The sequence below is a fragment of the Stigmatopora argus genome, chromosome 2 (genome assembly GCF_051989625.1).
Source record: "Stigmatopora argus isolate UIUO_Sarg chromosome 2, RoL_Sarg_1.0, whole genome shotgun sequence".
NCBI lineage: Eukaryota > Metazoa > Chordata > Actinopteri > Syngnathiformes > Syngnathidae > Stigmatopora > Stigmatopora argus.
Window position 1 is genome coordinate 13,112,045 of NC_135388.1, and position 16,506 is coordinate 13,128,550.

Below are 16,506 nucleotides of genomic sequence, written 5' to 3' on the forward strand. Positions count from 1 at the left end.
AGTGAACAGTACAATACTATTGCAAAGTGATGTTATGAACGCAGTGGTTGGAATTTTGGGACAATGTTAAGGGAAAAAGCACATGTTCTTTTGTTATGGTCAGTTTTTTTTGTTAGAAATCACACAATCTTGCTATTAACATAAAAGCAGTTCACTACTGAGTTATCAAATTGAAAAGGGACATAGCAAATAGTAACTCCGCCTCTTGACCACCCCCCATTCCAGGACACTGAGCGTGAGAGTGTGGGAAAGTTATTTTTAGGAGCCAAGCAGTGAGCTTTTCTGAGTTTGATGCTCCTGCCCTGGATCAACATTCCACCTTTGAACCAGTGACCACGAAAGTTTGTGCCCATGATGGCAAATTTCATTTTCTTTGCACGAGTGGGAGTATCATGATTAATTGACAAAGATTTTTGGGGGAATGAAATTATTGAGGCAACTATTCCACTGAATAATTTGACGACAGAGTAGGCAGTGCGATATATATTATGTAAATTGCAGAATGGTCAGGTTCTCTATACGGGTGAAGTGAATTATGTTTAATGCACAATAGTACATTTGTCTTTGTCATTTAATTTTTTTTCTCATTTTTTCTTAAAAACTTCTATTTTTCCGAACTTCTTTTTTTCCCAACTTAAATTAAATAATGATTTTTTATTGGAAGACTTATTCAGCGAGAACATATATGCACGTTTTAACAACATTTTAAGACGCCATAGAGAAAGGGCAAAAACCCAAGGCAACAATACAATTTTATAACGAAATAAATCAACAATAACATTATTCAGAAGCACAAAATCTGGCGAGGGCCTAGTTTACCACTAGAGGATATGATTCCCCAGTCACTATCATTATGCTAATGGCAGCCCCCCACTGCACATTTACAAATAGCCTTTAGTCCAGTGAGACCCCAAGGATGCAGGGTGGCATGCAAGTTAAGGTCTTGTCTTGCCACGAACTTGCTTTAATAGAAGCTGAAGACAAGTAAGGCTACTTTAATCAGGACTGAGCCCAGTGTGGCCAGTCTGGTCTGATGGGGCCTGAGTGGTGCATGGACCATGTTAAGGGTTCACTGCTCACCGATGAAACAGCTTCACTTCCAGGGCGAGTTGAGGCAGACCATAATCTTACACAGTCTGGCAGGAGGAGCAAATATGCCCGCTTTTGTTTTGTTTTAACGTTGTCTCTTTGAGAGCCAAAATGTTTTGACTTTGTCTCGATTTATTACAGAAGGCAGCAAATTTGGCAAAGAACCAGATATGTTATTACTTAGTGTTGACTAAACAGCCACCACAACTGCAAAATGCCAACCAGCCTTCCTGGATGTTTTAAAGTAAAAGAAATAATTCCACTTTTTTTGTAGCTACTAAAACTCAACACGTATGTGTTAAATACTCATTATAGTTTGAATGACTAATTTGACTGCTGCAAAACTGACCTTCCTTAATAAGAAATGTAAATCAGTTAGATGGCACATAGTGCTACTATTTCAAACTAACCACAGCTTAAGTGTTTGGACCCATAATACACTAAACTCAGCAGAGTCCTACAAAGCCAGGGTTTTTCAAACGCATGCACATTTGCGGAATAGATAAAAAAAATCTTCTTAAATAATAGATGCGCATCGGATGTATGTTGTGAATATTTTTGTGGCTAAGGCGTCCGATCGCGTGCAACTGGCTGGCCTGTGCAACGCTTCCTCTCCTTCTCATAGAGGCAAAAACCATAAGCGAAGCCGTTCCAAAATGCGGCAGAGGTTGGTGAGCAACCAAGACAAGAGTGATAAATTATTTACATGGAATATTATTTTAAAGATCCATTCACATTCAATTGTTGAGGAAAGAGGAAACACAAGATTACCAGAGAACAAGTAGTAGCAGTTAATACATTAAACTAGATAAAAATGTAAACAGACAATGAAGAAAAAAAACAGGCAGCTTTCATCATCAAACTTTTTTTTCTAGTAAAACCTGAACTTATTGAAAAAAAGAAAAAGAAAACAAACCCCAAACAATTACTTAAATAATTATCAGACTATGTTGAAAATAGGCCTCTTGACTTTTCATTAAGATGTGCGGCTTGTATACTGTTTATGGACATGCATGTAATGGAAACAAAAACATAAAAACAAGCATGGAGGACTGAGACTAAGTTTCTCGTTACCATATTTTTTTCCATTCGATCTTTTATTATTTTTCTCTCAATATTACAGTTTGTTGCCTCTAAGGAAAAGCCCTCATGTTAATTAGACTTGACCTGAGAATCACTTAACTGCTCCTCAATGCTTATGCCTCCAACCTCCCTCCCTCCTTCTCCAAGCCTTCACTCTGTTCCTCACATAAGTCCATTAACACCCTTCCCTCGGCACCCACAAGCTGCGACGGGGAGGAGGCACACATTGCTACCATCGTAAAGACGTTTTGAGGGCATGCCAAGAAACATTAACCTACTCTATATGCCTCATTTTGGCTCTAGAACCTGTTCTTTTTACTTCTTAGCAATATTATTTAACTGTCCATCGGAATCACCATCCTAACAACATTGTCGTTACCCAATGACAACAATGCCTAGCATATTCTCGTTCTTTTCGAAGCAATACAAAGTTTACGGTTGTATTATTTAATAAACACCGAGGCTGTCAAAAATGGCCACCAAAAGTAGTTTAAAACCAGTTTGGAAATTGCTTTTAGGAGAATGTCAACCTCTTGAATAGAGAGACGAAAACTATGTTAAACAGGGATCGCAACCAATTAGAACAGAAGAAAATATCTGCATGAACTCATATGCGTTGCTTGTTTTACAAAGTCCTTGCAAATGATAATTTTCTGAAAGCTGCACTCCTTTCTGAGCGATTCGTGTTCCCATGTACATTGTTGCCATTGTAAAAGTCGTAAATATTTATTTTACATTAATATAAGATTATACGACTGCCTTTTATTATTTATTGTTGTCTCTGGTTGCCTCTATTGTCTGAGTTCTCTGGGTTGTCATCAAACAGAGGCAATGTATATTCATGTGAAGGCTGAAATTGTTCATCTTTAGCTGTAATTTCCATTTCTTAAATGTTTCTGTCAGTCAGGCAAGTTGACATTATTTACTTGTTGAAAAGAGGCAATTAGGGTATACACCAGAAATAATTCCAGCACTTGAATTCAACAATATGAAAACCTCAAAGCAAGTGTTCAGACTACAAGTGATGAAGCTTGTCAGAGAAACGGACACCTCAAATATTGCCTCAAACAGAAGACTAATTTGACACAAATCCCCATCTTACACTGTATTTGACCCCACGACCTGCCTCTGGCACCCCAGTACCCAACAGGCAAATTGCCTGTCAGTTTAAAGGGTCAAACAAAGGTAAAAGCAAATGTAGCTACATACCACAAAAGAGTTTCATCCTTAAAGCATCTAGTGTTGTGAAACTAGTGACAGAAAGGACAAACATTTCACACAGACACTATGCGAGCACAAGAAGGAATCAGTCATGTTCACTTTCCCTGTTGGTTTCTCAATCAGTGTAAGACTGAGACCACCATTTGAATGTCAATATCTTTGGGGGCAAGGGGTGAAGAACTGTCTGCGTATGCGTGTATGAGAATGTGTTAATCTTGTAAACACCTAGCCTCCTCTACCTGCTCAGACAGGGCTATGGGTTAAGTCTGTCTTCAGGCATCATGGCTAATAATTGCTCATCAACCGGAGTTTGAACTCTCTGACACATCAGCAGCTACCATGGCAACCTTATCACACAACCAACAGAACCTTGTAAGCTTGCAATTGTCAGATGAAGGACTAAAATGTGTTCAACTGACAAATAGTTATTTAATTCTACGCATTTAATAAAAATGTGCATCAATATTAGTATTGTTCTGCTGTCAAACGCAATTTTTCTTCACATTCTGTTGTTCATGTAAGTCAAACCACATTTAAGAAGTAAGCATGACTTTATGATGTGACAATTTTTCTACCTGTGCAGACTGTAAAGGGGCTTACAATATTAATCGTTGCCGGTTATTTCCAGAAATCATATCGCAAATACGATTACAATGGCATTTTAAATTAGAATTTAATTAAAAACTATAAACAGTGGAGGACTATCGGCTTTTGTGAACCATTGTGAATTATATAGATTAGATGGTGCTGCAATGCTGCATTACTATATGGCCCGGGGCAGAGAAGTCTTGGAGCTTGAGTAAATGAGGTGATTAGCAGGGATGGTGTGAGTTGTCACACGTCAGACACTGGTCTTAGAATCAATGTGTCAATCAACAGCCCACTGAGGCAGTAGACCGCCAGGCCAAACAAATTCTGAAAGCAACTCAGAAGCCAGAAATCTATTTTGATGTTGTCCAAAATCATGACATTTTTTTTTTAACCTCACTCTTTCATAACCGTGCACATTCATGTTTGTGTGCATTAAACTATGTGTAATCAGTCAAGAGGAGGCTGAAGGCAGGTAGCATTTTAGCGAATCAGAGGCCATCAGAAAATTATTACCATTTACATTCTGATGGTACGGTACAGTGTATGTGGATATACGTAAAGAGACATACAGTAACTTGGTTAAGACACAAGGGAAGCTCCAGGCCAGACCTCGGTAAAGTACGAGCAAGAGGCCGCATTGAACCTTTTAAACGTAGTCATACTGGGTGGGGTTGCCACCAAATATAATTTTAACACTGAAATAGCTACTAAATAATAACTGATACTGAAGTCAGCAATGATTCTACAAGCCATGAGCCTTAATTAGTGGCACAGTCTTAAAATGTGATTGCATTTAATTTTTGTTGGGATTTTTAGTTAAACATTTAGACAAGACAAACAATACCTACATATGCTTAAAAACTTAAAACAAAAAAAAGCTTAAAACCAATTTACTTCTTTTAACAAAATGAATTAATATGAGTTACAAGCACTGAGACATAATTTGCCCCAAGTGGGTTGGCAGCCCCTTGCATGGCAGGGGGCACCATGGGTGTGTGACTGTGTAGGTGAATGGGTGCTAATGTACAAGCAATCTGGGCATAGTAAAATGTGTAGATAAAGGCGCCGTATAAGTACTCTCCAATTCAACCATTACACTTAATGTCAACATGTTGGTGAAAATGTTGACACCTGAGCCACTTGGGGAAAAAAATAATTTCCCAATGTAGCGTTGAAGTCAAATTTATCACCTCTCGCCATTATGCACGCCTAATTGAAAGACCATAGGGGATAACCACAATGACTTTTACAGACCATATAAATCCCAACTAGGAAAAGCAATTCCTGTGGTGAGTGGAAGGGTGTAGATCGGAGGAAAAAAGGATGAATAGCAAATGCTGGCAGAACATGGGAAGGGTTTGCTGTAAGGCTATGGGAAATGTTTGGAGAATGGGGGGCTGGGGGGATCCTCTCCTCCCCCTGAACTCTGACTGAAACAATAGGGCTCACTAAAGAGCCGGGACCAGAGGGTGTGATAAGGTAATGATAATGTAATGAGGACCAATCATGAGCCTGAGCTAAGAGGAGGGCCCCTTAATTTGCCTCCAGAGTAGTGAGTCAGTGACAGGCAACTCTGTCAAAGTGATGTGCCAGTAGAAAAAATTTTGAACCCCGGACAGGACGAGAAGGAAAAAACAAACAAACTGAATGTTACAATGGAAGGCCATCCTCTGAAAAGTATCAACTAGTGCGTGCAATTTAAAAATTTAAAAAGAGCAAAATTTTATTTTAGGCCGATCTCAGTTGTCAGACGTGACCTCGACCTCCGTGGGGATGAGCGGCATGTAAAATGAATGAAAACAATACAGTATCTAGAGAAATTGAAAGAAAAGGGTAATAGGAAGGGAACGTGCTTGTGTACATAATTGATAATGAAACCACTAAGATACAAATATACAATTATTGATAGGACAATTGTGATAATTATTTGGAAGACATAAATAAAAATTGCAGAGCAAATTTAATAACTTGATGCCTCCTCCAGAAAATACAAAAAAACACTGATGTATGATAATGATAGTTCTGCAGTAAGCCCCTATTTATCCCAGAGGATCCGTTCCAGACCCAACCGCAATCGCCGAAAACCCAATATAAGCAGACTGCAGTCTACAATATATTGTATTGTCTGTACATTTTAAAAACATGCTTACCTTTAAATAAAGAAATAAATAATTTAAGGGCAATGGAAACATTTCCAGTAGCATAAAGTAGCACAAAGTGACCTTGACAACATACCTCAATGGTGAACTGTTTCCTCTTGAGTTTAAAGGCCAAGTCCTTATGGTCAGGCAGTTGACTTGCAAGACAGTTGAGGTAAGGCACCTGGCGTACATGTAGCAGACCTGTGAGGGATATACCAATACTTAGAATATTGTACATTGGAACATTTAAAGTTAAAAACTGTTGAGGTCTTACAATTTAAAATGTGACAAAACATTTATAAAGGAACATGGCTTTTTAAAGTTGCACAAAATTGCATTTTTTCTTTTTTGTTGCAACAGTGTCAAACAAGACCAGACTGGGAGTAGATTGAGAATTTCCACCTGTGCCTTTCTAATAATTTGGCCTGCGGCTCCCGCTCAGCCCCTATTGGAGTGCAAATTTTACTTTTAAATAGCCAAAAATATATAGTGTGTGTCCATGTGGGCATTACAGGGGTGGCCTGATTAAATGTCTGACCCCTGGTCTGAAAAACTCTCCCTGTCCAGCCCTGGTTTTCAGACAACAAGAAAATCATTTTATTCCAATCCTATTGTTATATCTATATTTATTTTCTATGATCAAATGACATCCCTAAACAGAGAAATTCCACTCTACACCGAAATATATTACTGCATTTAAATAACAACGCACCAACTCATTTTATAAATTCAGAAAATTAGTTGAGATTTTAGCAAAATTTGGTTTAAATTTGGTTCAAACTGTTTGGTCATCTCTATGTGTATACAAAAGAGGGTTGAGTCATAGATTATGGTTAAGAAAAATAAAATGAGTACCTGAAGTTCAAAATATATCAAGAAACATGAACTTGTAAGAACGTTGTGCTCACCTGTGTAATGCTTTTATTTCATTTTATGAAACACATCATTTCCCAAATTTTACCTGGCAGAGATCAAAGTGTGCGATAGAAAAGGTAGATAACATCAACGTGGAAGTTGAGCTCGTCATTTATTAGTTCGTTGCGGGCAATGTTACATTTTGATGGAATTGAAAAAGTACTGTACAAGTGGGTTGGTGTAAATTAGCGTGGGATAAAAGTAGAGCGATCAAGGGAGTAATGGGGAAAGGAAGACAAACAGAGAAAGTGGGGGATGGTGAGCTCTTTCCTCGGTGCACTTGGGTGAGTTCCCCTTGCCTGATTTGCGGTGACAGGCTTCCCAGCATGCTTTGAGCAGCCCTGAACTGCTGCCGCAAACGCGCACACTCACGGACGCACATTCGCAGTCATCTCACACTCATACCAGATGCGTCTGCACCCATGAACACAAATGAAAACAATCATGCACATTGATGTATTTCATGACACAAACAGAATTACTTGGTCTGATTAAGGACATTACTTTTGTTTAAATATGTTTTTGGCACTTGGCAATTAACCCTTACTACGGCACTCATTTAACACATTGGTTGCCATTGACGATGCCATTTTGAATTGATTGGATGCCTACCGCTGTCCAGAGTAGAAATGAGTTAGATCCTGTGAACGAAAATTTAAAGAAAAAACTTGCATACAGAACCAGAGTTTTGCTGTTATTCCTTGTCATTTTGTTGATTTTGTTATTATTTTAAGTTGCACGTTCTGATAAAAATAACTACAAATAAGTGGTATTATCAGTTAGGACAGGACAGGTCTGGTAAATTTACATCTGTCATTTCAGAGTGAAAAATGTTTTGCATGAATAAATCATGTTGTTGGATGAAACCAAAATCTGCTATTGAATGTTTTTACTTCTCATCTTTTCATCTGTCACAATCGAGGCTGTCTAACTGCAGGCACGAGAGCAGAGAAAGGGGGGGGATGCAAAGAGTGAGCAAGAGAGTTGAAAAGTCATTTGCTAAAAATACCCCAACCGCTTATTCTGACCTTTATACGTGGCGAGTGTGATATAGCGATAGAAGAGAGAAGATGCGCGCAAGGAAAAGAAGGGATGGTGAAATCTTAGTGGGAAAGTGATGGGGAAGTCTGAGGTAGCAAACTCTGGCCCCCCCTTCCTTTTTCTTTGCTACTGTCTCTCCATCGTCCATTACCAACGTCTTCCTCCCCTGCTGGAGGCGAGGAAGACTTGCCCCCATTTATTAGCAGGGCATGCTGGCCACCGAGACATTGAGTGAGGGATAGAGAGATAGATGCAGAGAGGAAAAGAGAGTGATGGTGAGAATATCGATTCCCCAGTGTTGGCCTGCTCTGCTCCAGAGCCTTAGGGGTATGGGACTGGGGATGGTGAGGGGGCGAGCGAGGAGAGAGAGGCTCTGCTGGAGGGAGGGAGGGAAGGCAGGGATGGAGGGGGTGAGGGTGCGAGGAGGAGGGGGTACAGCGTGGCAGCTGAATCCCCCCCGGCCTGTCTACTGAGGAGCACGTCTGATTGAGCAGCAGCACACTAACACGCACTGACAGGCTGGCCTGCAAGGGGGCTGCCCTGCCTCTATCCACCGCCTAGCTAGAGCCTTAATGCACTGCCTGTGTGCATGTGTGTATTTGATGGAACCGAGACACAGAGATAAGAGGGAGTGTGTGTTCTTACCATGGTAATCTTTGTAGAGTGGGCTGGTCTCCCTCTCAGACCCTTTGAATGATTCCAATGCTATGGCATTGTCACATAGCCTGGTTATGCTGCCCATTAGAGAGCTGCTCTGTAAAATGAGGACAGAAACACGGAGATAATTAACTTCTTCCTGATGGGCCAGCACTGTTACAACTAAATTAGGTCATCATTCCTGTGGCCAGGTCACTCCAGCCTCTGGTCTCAGGTGAGGATGTTGCAGGATGGAGGTCTTGACAGACAAGACCAGGGCAGGCAAGCAAACGTATGTAAGAGTAAGCACAGCGACCCGTATATTGAGGGAAGAGTCAATATGCAAAAGTCAAAAACGATTTCACTTCAACGTGTGTAATGCCACAACTGCTCGCAGCAGGAGAGGACATGAGGGAAGTGGAGGAATCGTTAAAAGCTTGATGAGGAGAGCTCCACCTATTGGTTGGGTTGGAGACTTGGTAAGTGAGGGAGTTCATGAGAGAGGTGAGTGAGAATTAAAGAGAGAGAAACAATCTGGGGTGCATACAGTAGGTAGGAAGAAATTTGAACGTAAACTACACAAATAAGGGTCGAAGCAGAGAATACGAGGAGTGCAGGAGGGGAGGGGGACATTGGGATGAAGGGAGAGGGAGTCTTGCATTATTAATCCCTTAGCCTTCTGAATCATTCAAATCCTTCTCTGTGTGTTGGCTGCCACCGCCTAATGCAGTTTTCATGCCTCCGTGTCTTTTCCCCACTCTTTCTTCAGCCTTTTCATTTTTGTCCTACTTTTAAAGAATGCACATCCCACTAGCCATAGCTGCTACCACTTACGGGGTATCTGAGGTCACTTGCACGCAGGCAATTAAAAGCTTGTGTGAATTTGGTTACAACAAATTATTCACAACACTAACGGTGGTCAATAATAAGTACTCAAACTTTGTCCGTGCAGGACATTCAAGGCTAACAGCAGAGGTGGGTAGAGTAGTTTAAAATGTCCTTAAGCGAGACTATGACTCAAATGTAGTCATCCAATTAATTACTTAAATTATTAGGAGAAAGAAGTAATTCGTGAGAATCTTTTTATCCATTTTTTTTCAAATCAAAGCACATCCATCCAATATAGAAGAAAAAAATAAATGTTCAACTTCAGATACTGTCCAGCAATATCACTTTCTTCACAACAAATTAATCAAATCAATAGACATTAAATCAAGACAATTATAGTCATTACATCTCCATTGAAACAAGGCAGCTCAGCGCATGATAGTGTAGCAATGTGGAAGGTAAACAGATTGAATGTGAGGCCAGGGGTTAGGTGCCTAGACTGCGAATCAAATGGCATTTTCCCTCTGTTTTGCTGTCAGGCTTCTAATATATTAATCACTGACTATGGAGTTATCACTGCACTCATTTTAAGATATTAAGAGGTGAGGCTAGGGCCAACTTCACACAAATGACTTATGAAAATCACAAAATAAACATTTCATGTTACAATAACTTATCTTTTAAGGTTCCGCTTTCACACAAAGGTTCAGCATTGTCCCCAAAACACATTTGTTCAAGTTAACGATGTTAATTTGAAAAGTTGAATAACAAATACTCAAAAACAGTTACTAAAGATAACTTTAGATGACAGTTATTGAAAGATTCCTTTTTAAAGTGCATGGGATGAACATTTATAAATTAATTTAATAACAGTTTAATAGCTTTTATATTGATATATCACAGAGCCATAAACGACAGTTATTCTAACGAAAGGACACAAATATAACCCCTTAGCAGTTATTCAAAAATTCCATGAAAAAAGTACTTTGTCATTAAACTCTAGTTAAGATCCTGTGCATGCTTTTGTTTATTCATTCATTTTCTGTACCACATATACTCACAACGGTGAGGGGACCAGGCGGGGGACACCCTAAATTGGGGGCCAGCCAATCGCAAGGCACAAGGAGACGGACAACCATTCACGCTCACACTCATAAATGTTTTGTTGCACATGTCTCCCACCCCCGCAATCAATTTGAATGTAATCTTTCTGTCATGGGTTAGGGAACTATGCAAAAAAAGCACAATAGATGAATAAACTGCTGTTCTAGAAGTGTTGGAGGAATAACTATGCACATGTATATATTTGTCCTCTAAATATTAGATGTACATTCGGAAACAAGCTCACATGTATCGTACAGTATTTGATAATCAAAAGTGATACATTTTAATAGTCTGTTTAAGAAAAACGATTAGAACAAAACTATTTAACGTAAACCAAGTAAATGCCACCATTAGGTCAACCATCAAGATGCATGGTAGTGACTTTTTAAATGAAAATTAATAATGAATATTAAAAAAGAAACAGACTCTTTAATGTGATATCATAATTACTTCACGAAACACTACATAGCCTTAATTGTAAAAAGGACGAAAAAAGACTAAATTGCATTTTAGTATAATTTATCTAGTTGTACGTTATAAATTGGAAAGAGAGTGTCTATGCATGAGGCAGAAAACCACTTTAGTTTGACAAGCAAGGGAGATGTACATGGATACATTTTAAGGAGAAAGAGTGTGTGTTTTTTGTAAGGAAGGGTGTGGTAGCTAGCGATAGTAGAACGAAGTACGACCAGGACAAGCCTAATTAATGTTTCAGATGAACTGAGGCACCAGGCTGCTTGGAGAATGCTTTCAGTGTGTGGCTTAGCTTTCCAAACTGCTCAATAATGAATTGGGGGACCATCACAGTGTCGGACAGTTATCCCAATGCTATTACCAGACAGTTTTTTAAGATCCAGAGTAACGAATTATACTAATTACAGTTTAGGGCAAAAACTCTTATTTACAAAAATGCAACAAATTTTTACTCTATCTGAAAAATATTTTTTGGATTACGGAAACATTCTAAAGTTACCCCATCAACGTTGGCCTGGTCAGCCAACACCTGATTCAAAACTAAATTCCCCCTCCTCTTCCATCTCCAGGGTGGATGAGGAGGAGGACACAGATTAAGGGGTTTGAGGGCCAGGCCGGATGGGGGACTGGGGACCGCACCCACCACAGCTGACATCTGCTAGTTAGCTAGTCTACCTTTCTTTGACGAAGCCAAGGCCGTAGAGCACTGAGGATATAGGCGTAGAGCCAGAGCATGTTGTGACAACCCAGCTGTTCTCAAAGTTTAGCATCCCTGCTGTTCTTCCTCATTTTGTAAGTTTGATGGCAATAGAGGACATTTATAAGGTTGTGATTAAGAAATATGGTCAATGGGTTTGGAAAAGAAAATAGCTACAAGTTACTAAATGTTAATGGCAGAAAGTCTAAATTGGCTCCTCTGGTGACTCTGCCTCTTGGTCTTCTATCCAGGGGAGGTCTGCGCTTTGCCATATGCCTTAGCAGATGACTCTACCTTCACACTGAGAGGCCATACTGGAAACAGACTCACGTACGCACACTCAAAAAAACGACCCCCTTCTTAAACACAAATAGAAACCCCGAGACGACACCAACCAGTAAGAATTTTTAAAGATAATATACCATATAAATACTTTTAGGCTATAGAAGTTCATGGATGTAATCAAAACCAAGCAAACATAAGTTTGGAGGGTTCTGCATTCAGTGTTCATTAGAAACAGCTTAGCAAGGGAATGATGAGAAGGAAGAGCCCTATTGATGGCTTCAGTCGATCCACGGCAGCACTAGGGGAATTCGACTTATTAATATAAGTTGAGTGGAAACCTCTTTAAAAAGGATATAATATTTTGTGGTCTAGATGTAACCACGACAAGGCAACCCACATGCTCACAACCCAAAGATCCATAAGATACATTCAGGTAAAATATTTATCACATGGACCATTTGGAGCGGGGGAGGGGAAAGTTAAAATGTTCTTTGTTCTTATCAGTTCACATTTGTGCGCAGTTGCAACTTTCAAAGTTTTTATGCCTTACCTGAATCAGATGTGCTGGCACTGTAACTACTGCAACTGATAGTGATGACCTCAACAAAGCCCGGAGCCCATAGAGAAAGGTAGTGAGGGCGTGGCTGTGTTTTGGATTTTCCTGGCAACACAGGTCATCACCCCACAGTGGTGAACCGAGTGAATGAAGCCCAATACGTAGGATGTTCCGTGACTTAGTCTAAAACAGGCAAAACGAAAACAAAGGATACAACGAAAATTAATCAAACAACCTTTACTTACACTTCCTTACTAGAGTGTTTGAACAGTGAGGTCAATTCCTTATTTTCCCTAAAGATTTGACATATTTAGGTAAGACGTAGAAACATTGCCTGCCAAAGATGACAATATTTCATTTTCAATTTCTATGTAAACCAATAGAACAGCTAAAATAAAGTGAATAACCTCGATATTTGATTACAACAATTTCATTTGTGGTATCATGCATCAAGCCCGTCACCCCTTGCATTCAATAGATTTTAATGATTTTCTTTTGTGAGAATTTTTCAAGGCATTATCCAAAGTAAATTAAGTAGTTCAGGGTTTTTTCTAAAAATTGCCAAAAATCCCCAGAGTCTGGAACAACTTCTTGGCACATCTATTATTCTTTTTTGCATTATCGTGAGAATAACAAAGTGTAAATTAATGTTAAAACATCAGAAATTCTACAAAACTTTGACCAAAAAACAAACAAACAAACAAAAAAGCAAGAAAAGTGATTCAATTCCAAGTTTACAGAGTGTACACGAAGAGTAACAGATTGTCGTTTTGATTATAGGTGCTGCGTTTTGGGTTGTATTCCCAAACTCCATATGAGTCTGGACAGTGGGCTCAGCAGTACAGACGATCGCAATACAGTGCCCAAACGTGAGTGGACACAACTGCCCAATCACAGAGGCCATCTGACAAACGCACAATGGACCTGTCAGACAGGCTTCCAATATGGCCGCCACCCAGAAACCCCAGCACATTCTTGGCACCAAAGAGAGGCTCGACAGCCAAGGGGGCCTTGGTGAGGCTAAAGTGACTTCCCTTGAAAAACCCCACCCCAAAAGAAGGGATCAGCGGTATCCCGCTCCTATGAGGACTGAGAAAAGAGCAGGCCGATATATATCACTGAAAGTAAGAGAATGGAGGAAGCTGTTCAAAACTGTGAGAGGGTTTTAACCTTTCGTAAAGTTGTCTTTTGTTTTTTTTGTTTCGAGATGTCCTCTGAGTATTGAGGTGAGAATTTACAAAGCTCGTCTTAAATCTGCTCGGCTTTTCTGTTTTTTGCACACATCAGCCCTCCTCCTCTATTATCTAGACCCACCCAAATTTACCTCCACCCAACTCGCCATCACTTCCTCTCCATAGAGTATGACCTAAGATTCGTGAGGATACGTATCACAGGAATCTAAGAAAAGCAAACCTTATTGTTTGAGTTTTTCCACAGTTGGCTCATAGTTTCCCCACAAAAGGATAGGGGGAAAACTACAGACAGAGAAAATATACTTTACTTACAACACCTAAGCCAGCAAGAGCTTTATTTGTTTATGTGGGCACTCATCATAAATAGATAAGTTCTCTGTTTGTTACTGCGCAAAATCAGGCTCCAAGTTGATGAGCGACAGGGGGGAACTTTTGCAAGATGAACGTTGCCGTGGTGACATCAGAAAGAGAGTCCAGACTTACTCCTATAGTTCAGCCTTAGAAACATTGCCAGTAAAATCAAGCCAAGGCTGACCATATAGACGAAAGTCATCTTGGAACTATCAGGACTAAAAGTTAACAAGTGCCCCTAAGTTTTTTGCACAGATAAGTCAAATTTTGCATTGGAAACCTACTTTTAAACAGAATTTGGGGATTCTGAATCTAAATCTGCCCTAGTTTAGATTTTTACTTGCAAATCAAGAGTGAAGTTTGTTTGCATGACAAAACTATGATAGTGTGACAATCTTAAAGTAGGTGAGCCACTGGCTTTTAAAAAAATAGCCCAAAAGTAACAATATGCAGCAAAAGAATACTTGTTGTGCTATATTTAAGGCCACCTACTGCATGACATCAGTACTACATAATTTTAATGCAGAATTGCGGCCTCCTTCGAAAGGAGAACGTGGCGGTGGGGCACACAAACCTGTTATGTGTCGTTTTCTGTTGATTTGGTCGACGTGTCACTATGTGAACGGGCTCTAAAGTTATGCGTGTCTGTCATGGGAGATGTCTTGTTACAATAACAACATAGACAACTCTGGCATTTCTTAAAATAGATCCTCCTTGGTCTGTATCACGTACGTTCACTGAGGAACGGGATACTTGCTCTTGAATTAAATATGCGCTACAATACTATTGATTCCTATTCAAATGATGACTCGAGAAAATCGCAGATTTGTGCACTTGATTTCTTTGTTCAGTATGGTATATATATATATATATATATATATATATATATACATACACATATATATACATATATATATACATACATATATATATACATACATACGTGTATATATACATACATATATATATATGTATATATATACATATATATATATATATATATTTTTTTTTTTTTTTGCTTCCACTATATAATGGCCACTTTTCATTGCAATCGGTGAATGCTTACAATAAACAGTACAATAAACTGTACAATAAACAGATACAGTTCTGTTGAGTTCCTATTCCCACTTTTCTTTAAAGACATTGGAATTTACATAATTATTCTGTTTGCATAAGGAGTATTTACAATTATTCAAGGTACATCTAATCAATGAAAAGTGACCTTTCTTCTCTGGGCCTTACCGTTGTTGCTGCCACATTGTAGCCTTCCTTGCATATGACATCTTCGATGGATTTCAGCAATGCAGAGTAGGATCCAAGCATGGAACTGTAAAAATATAGAGGAATGTGGCCATAATTAGAGAGATGAATAGAAAGACAGCAAAAAGGCTTTCTCTGCCACCAACCTATTTTTTTTAACTGCCCCTGGCTCCCAATACTAGTTAAAACACACCGATGAATACTAGGTGGTCAGTTGAATGTGTCAAAGTTAAGTGTGTAGATTCACTTTGGATTTTAAAGTGCACTTGAAAAATAGTCGATGGGCCAAGAGAGAAAGCCTGACTTGAAAAGGAAGGCCCCGTAGATATATGAAGTACTACAGATAAGGTAGAAGTTGAACAACGTAGGAACAATGGAGTTGCGATTCAGCCAGGGTTCTGCCTGACAGGGATGATGTGTATGTACTTTTTTCTTTTTTAATAAAACAGGCAGCAAGTATATGACACAAATTCTATTGTGGTGACTTTGGAATACCAAAATGTAAATATTGTGGTCTGTATATAGGAGTAGATGTGACGTTTTAAACTGTATTTTTCTGGAGTTAATTTGGGGGTTTTAAGAGAAGGACATCAGATAAAGAAGTCAGTGAAATTGAAAATATAAAAAAGCTTTGACATCTCAGGTGCAGTTCTCCTTAGTTCAGAATAGAAAAGCTCTTATTAATTGACACCCTTTTACTATTACTGGGCCAAACAGATCAGTGTGGTGGATTAATCCGCTATGATTGCAGCGTGCTCCTCCTGACTGTGCTTTTCTGGAGCCACTATCAAGAGATCCAATTAATTTATTTGCTTGATTAAATTACAACATGACTGGCTCTCTGTCAGCTCCCTTGAGGTTTTGATTGTGCCGAGACACAGACAAGACGTACATATGAGATATGCTTATGTTGATTTCTAATATTAAGATGTGACAGCATGTTGATGTTTAATCAAGGATAACATCTGCACCACTGACAAAGCGCACAAACCAGAATAGAACAGTTGGCTCAATTCACGTTGTGGCAATTGGGCAGTAGAT

General features: G+C 39.3%; 1 protein-coding gene across 1 annotated transcript in view; it reads right to left on the reverse strand.

Moving 5' to 3' along the window:
• The window catches only part of elp4 (elongator acetyltransferase complex subunit 4), a 45,931-nt gene that overhangs the window by 18,976 nt on the left and 10,449 nt on the right, over positions 1-16,506 (reverse strand). The window contains exons 6-9 of the mRNA XM_077590446.1: positions 15,448-15,532; positions 12,656-12,844; positions 8,727-8,835; positions 6,220-6,326 (exon numbers count right to left, since the gene is read on the reverse strand). Coding sequence (XP_077446572.1) covers positions 6,220-6,326; positions 8,727-8,835; positions 12,656-12,844; positions 15,448-15,532 — 490 coding nt within the window. The remainder of the gene's footprint in view (positions 1-6,219; positions 6,327-8,726; positions 8,836-12,655; positions 12,845-15,447; positions 15,533-16,506) is intronic.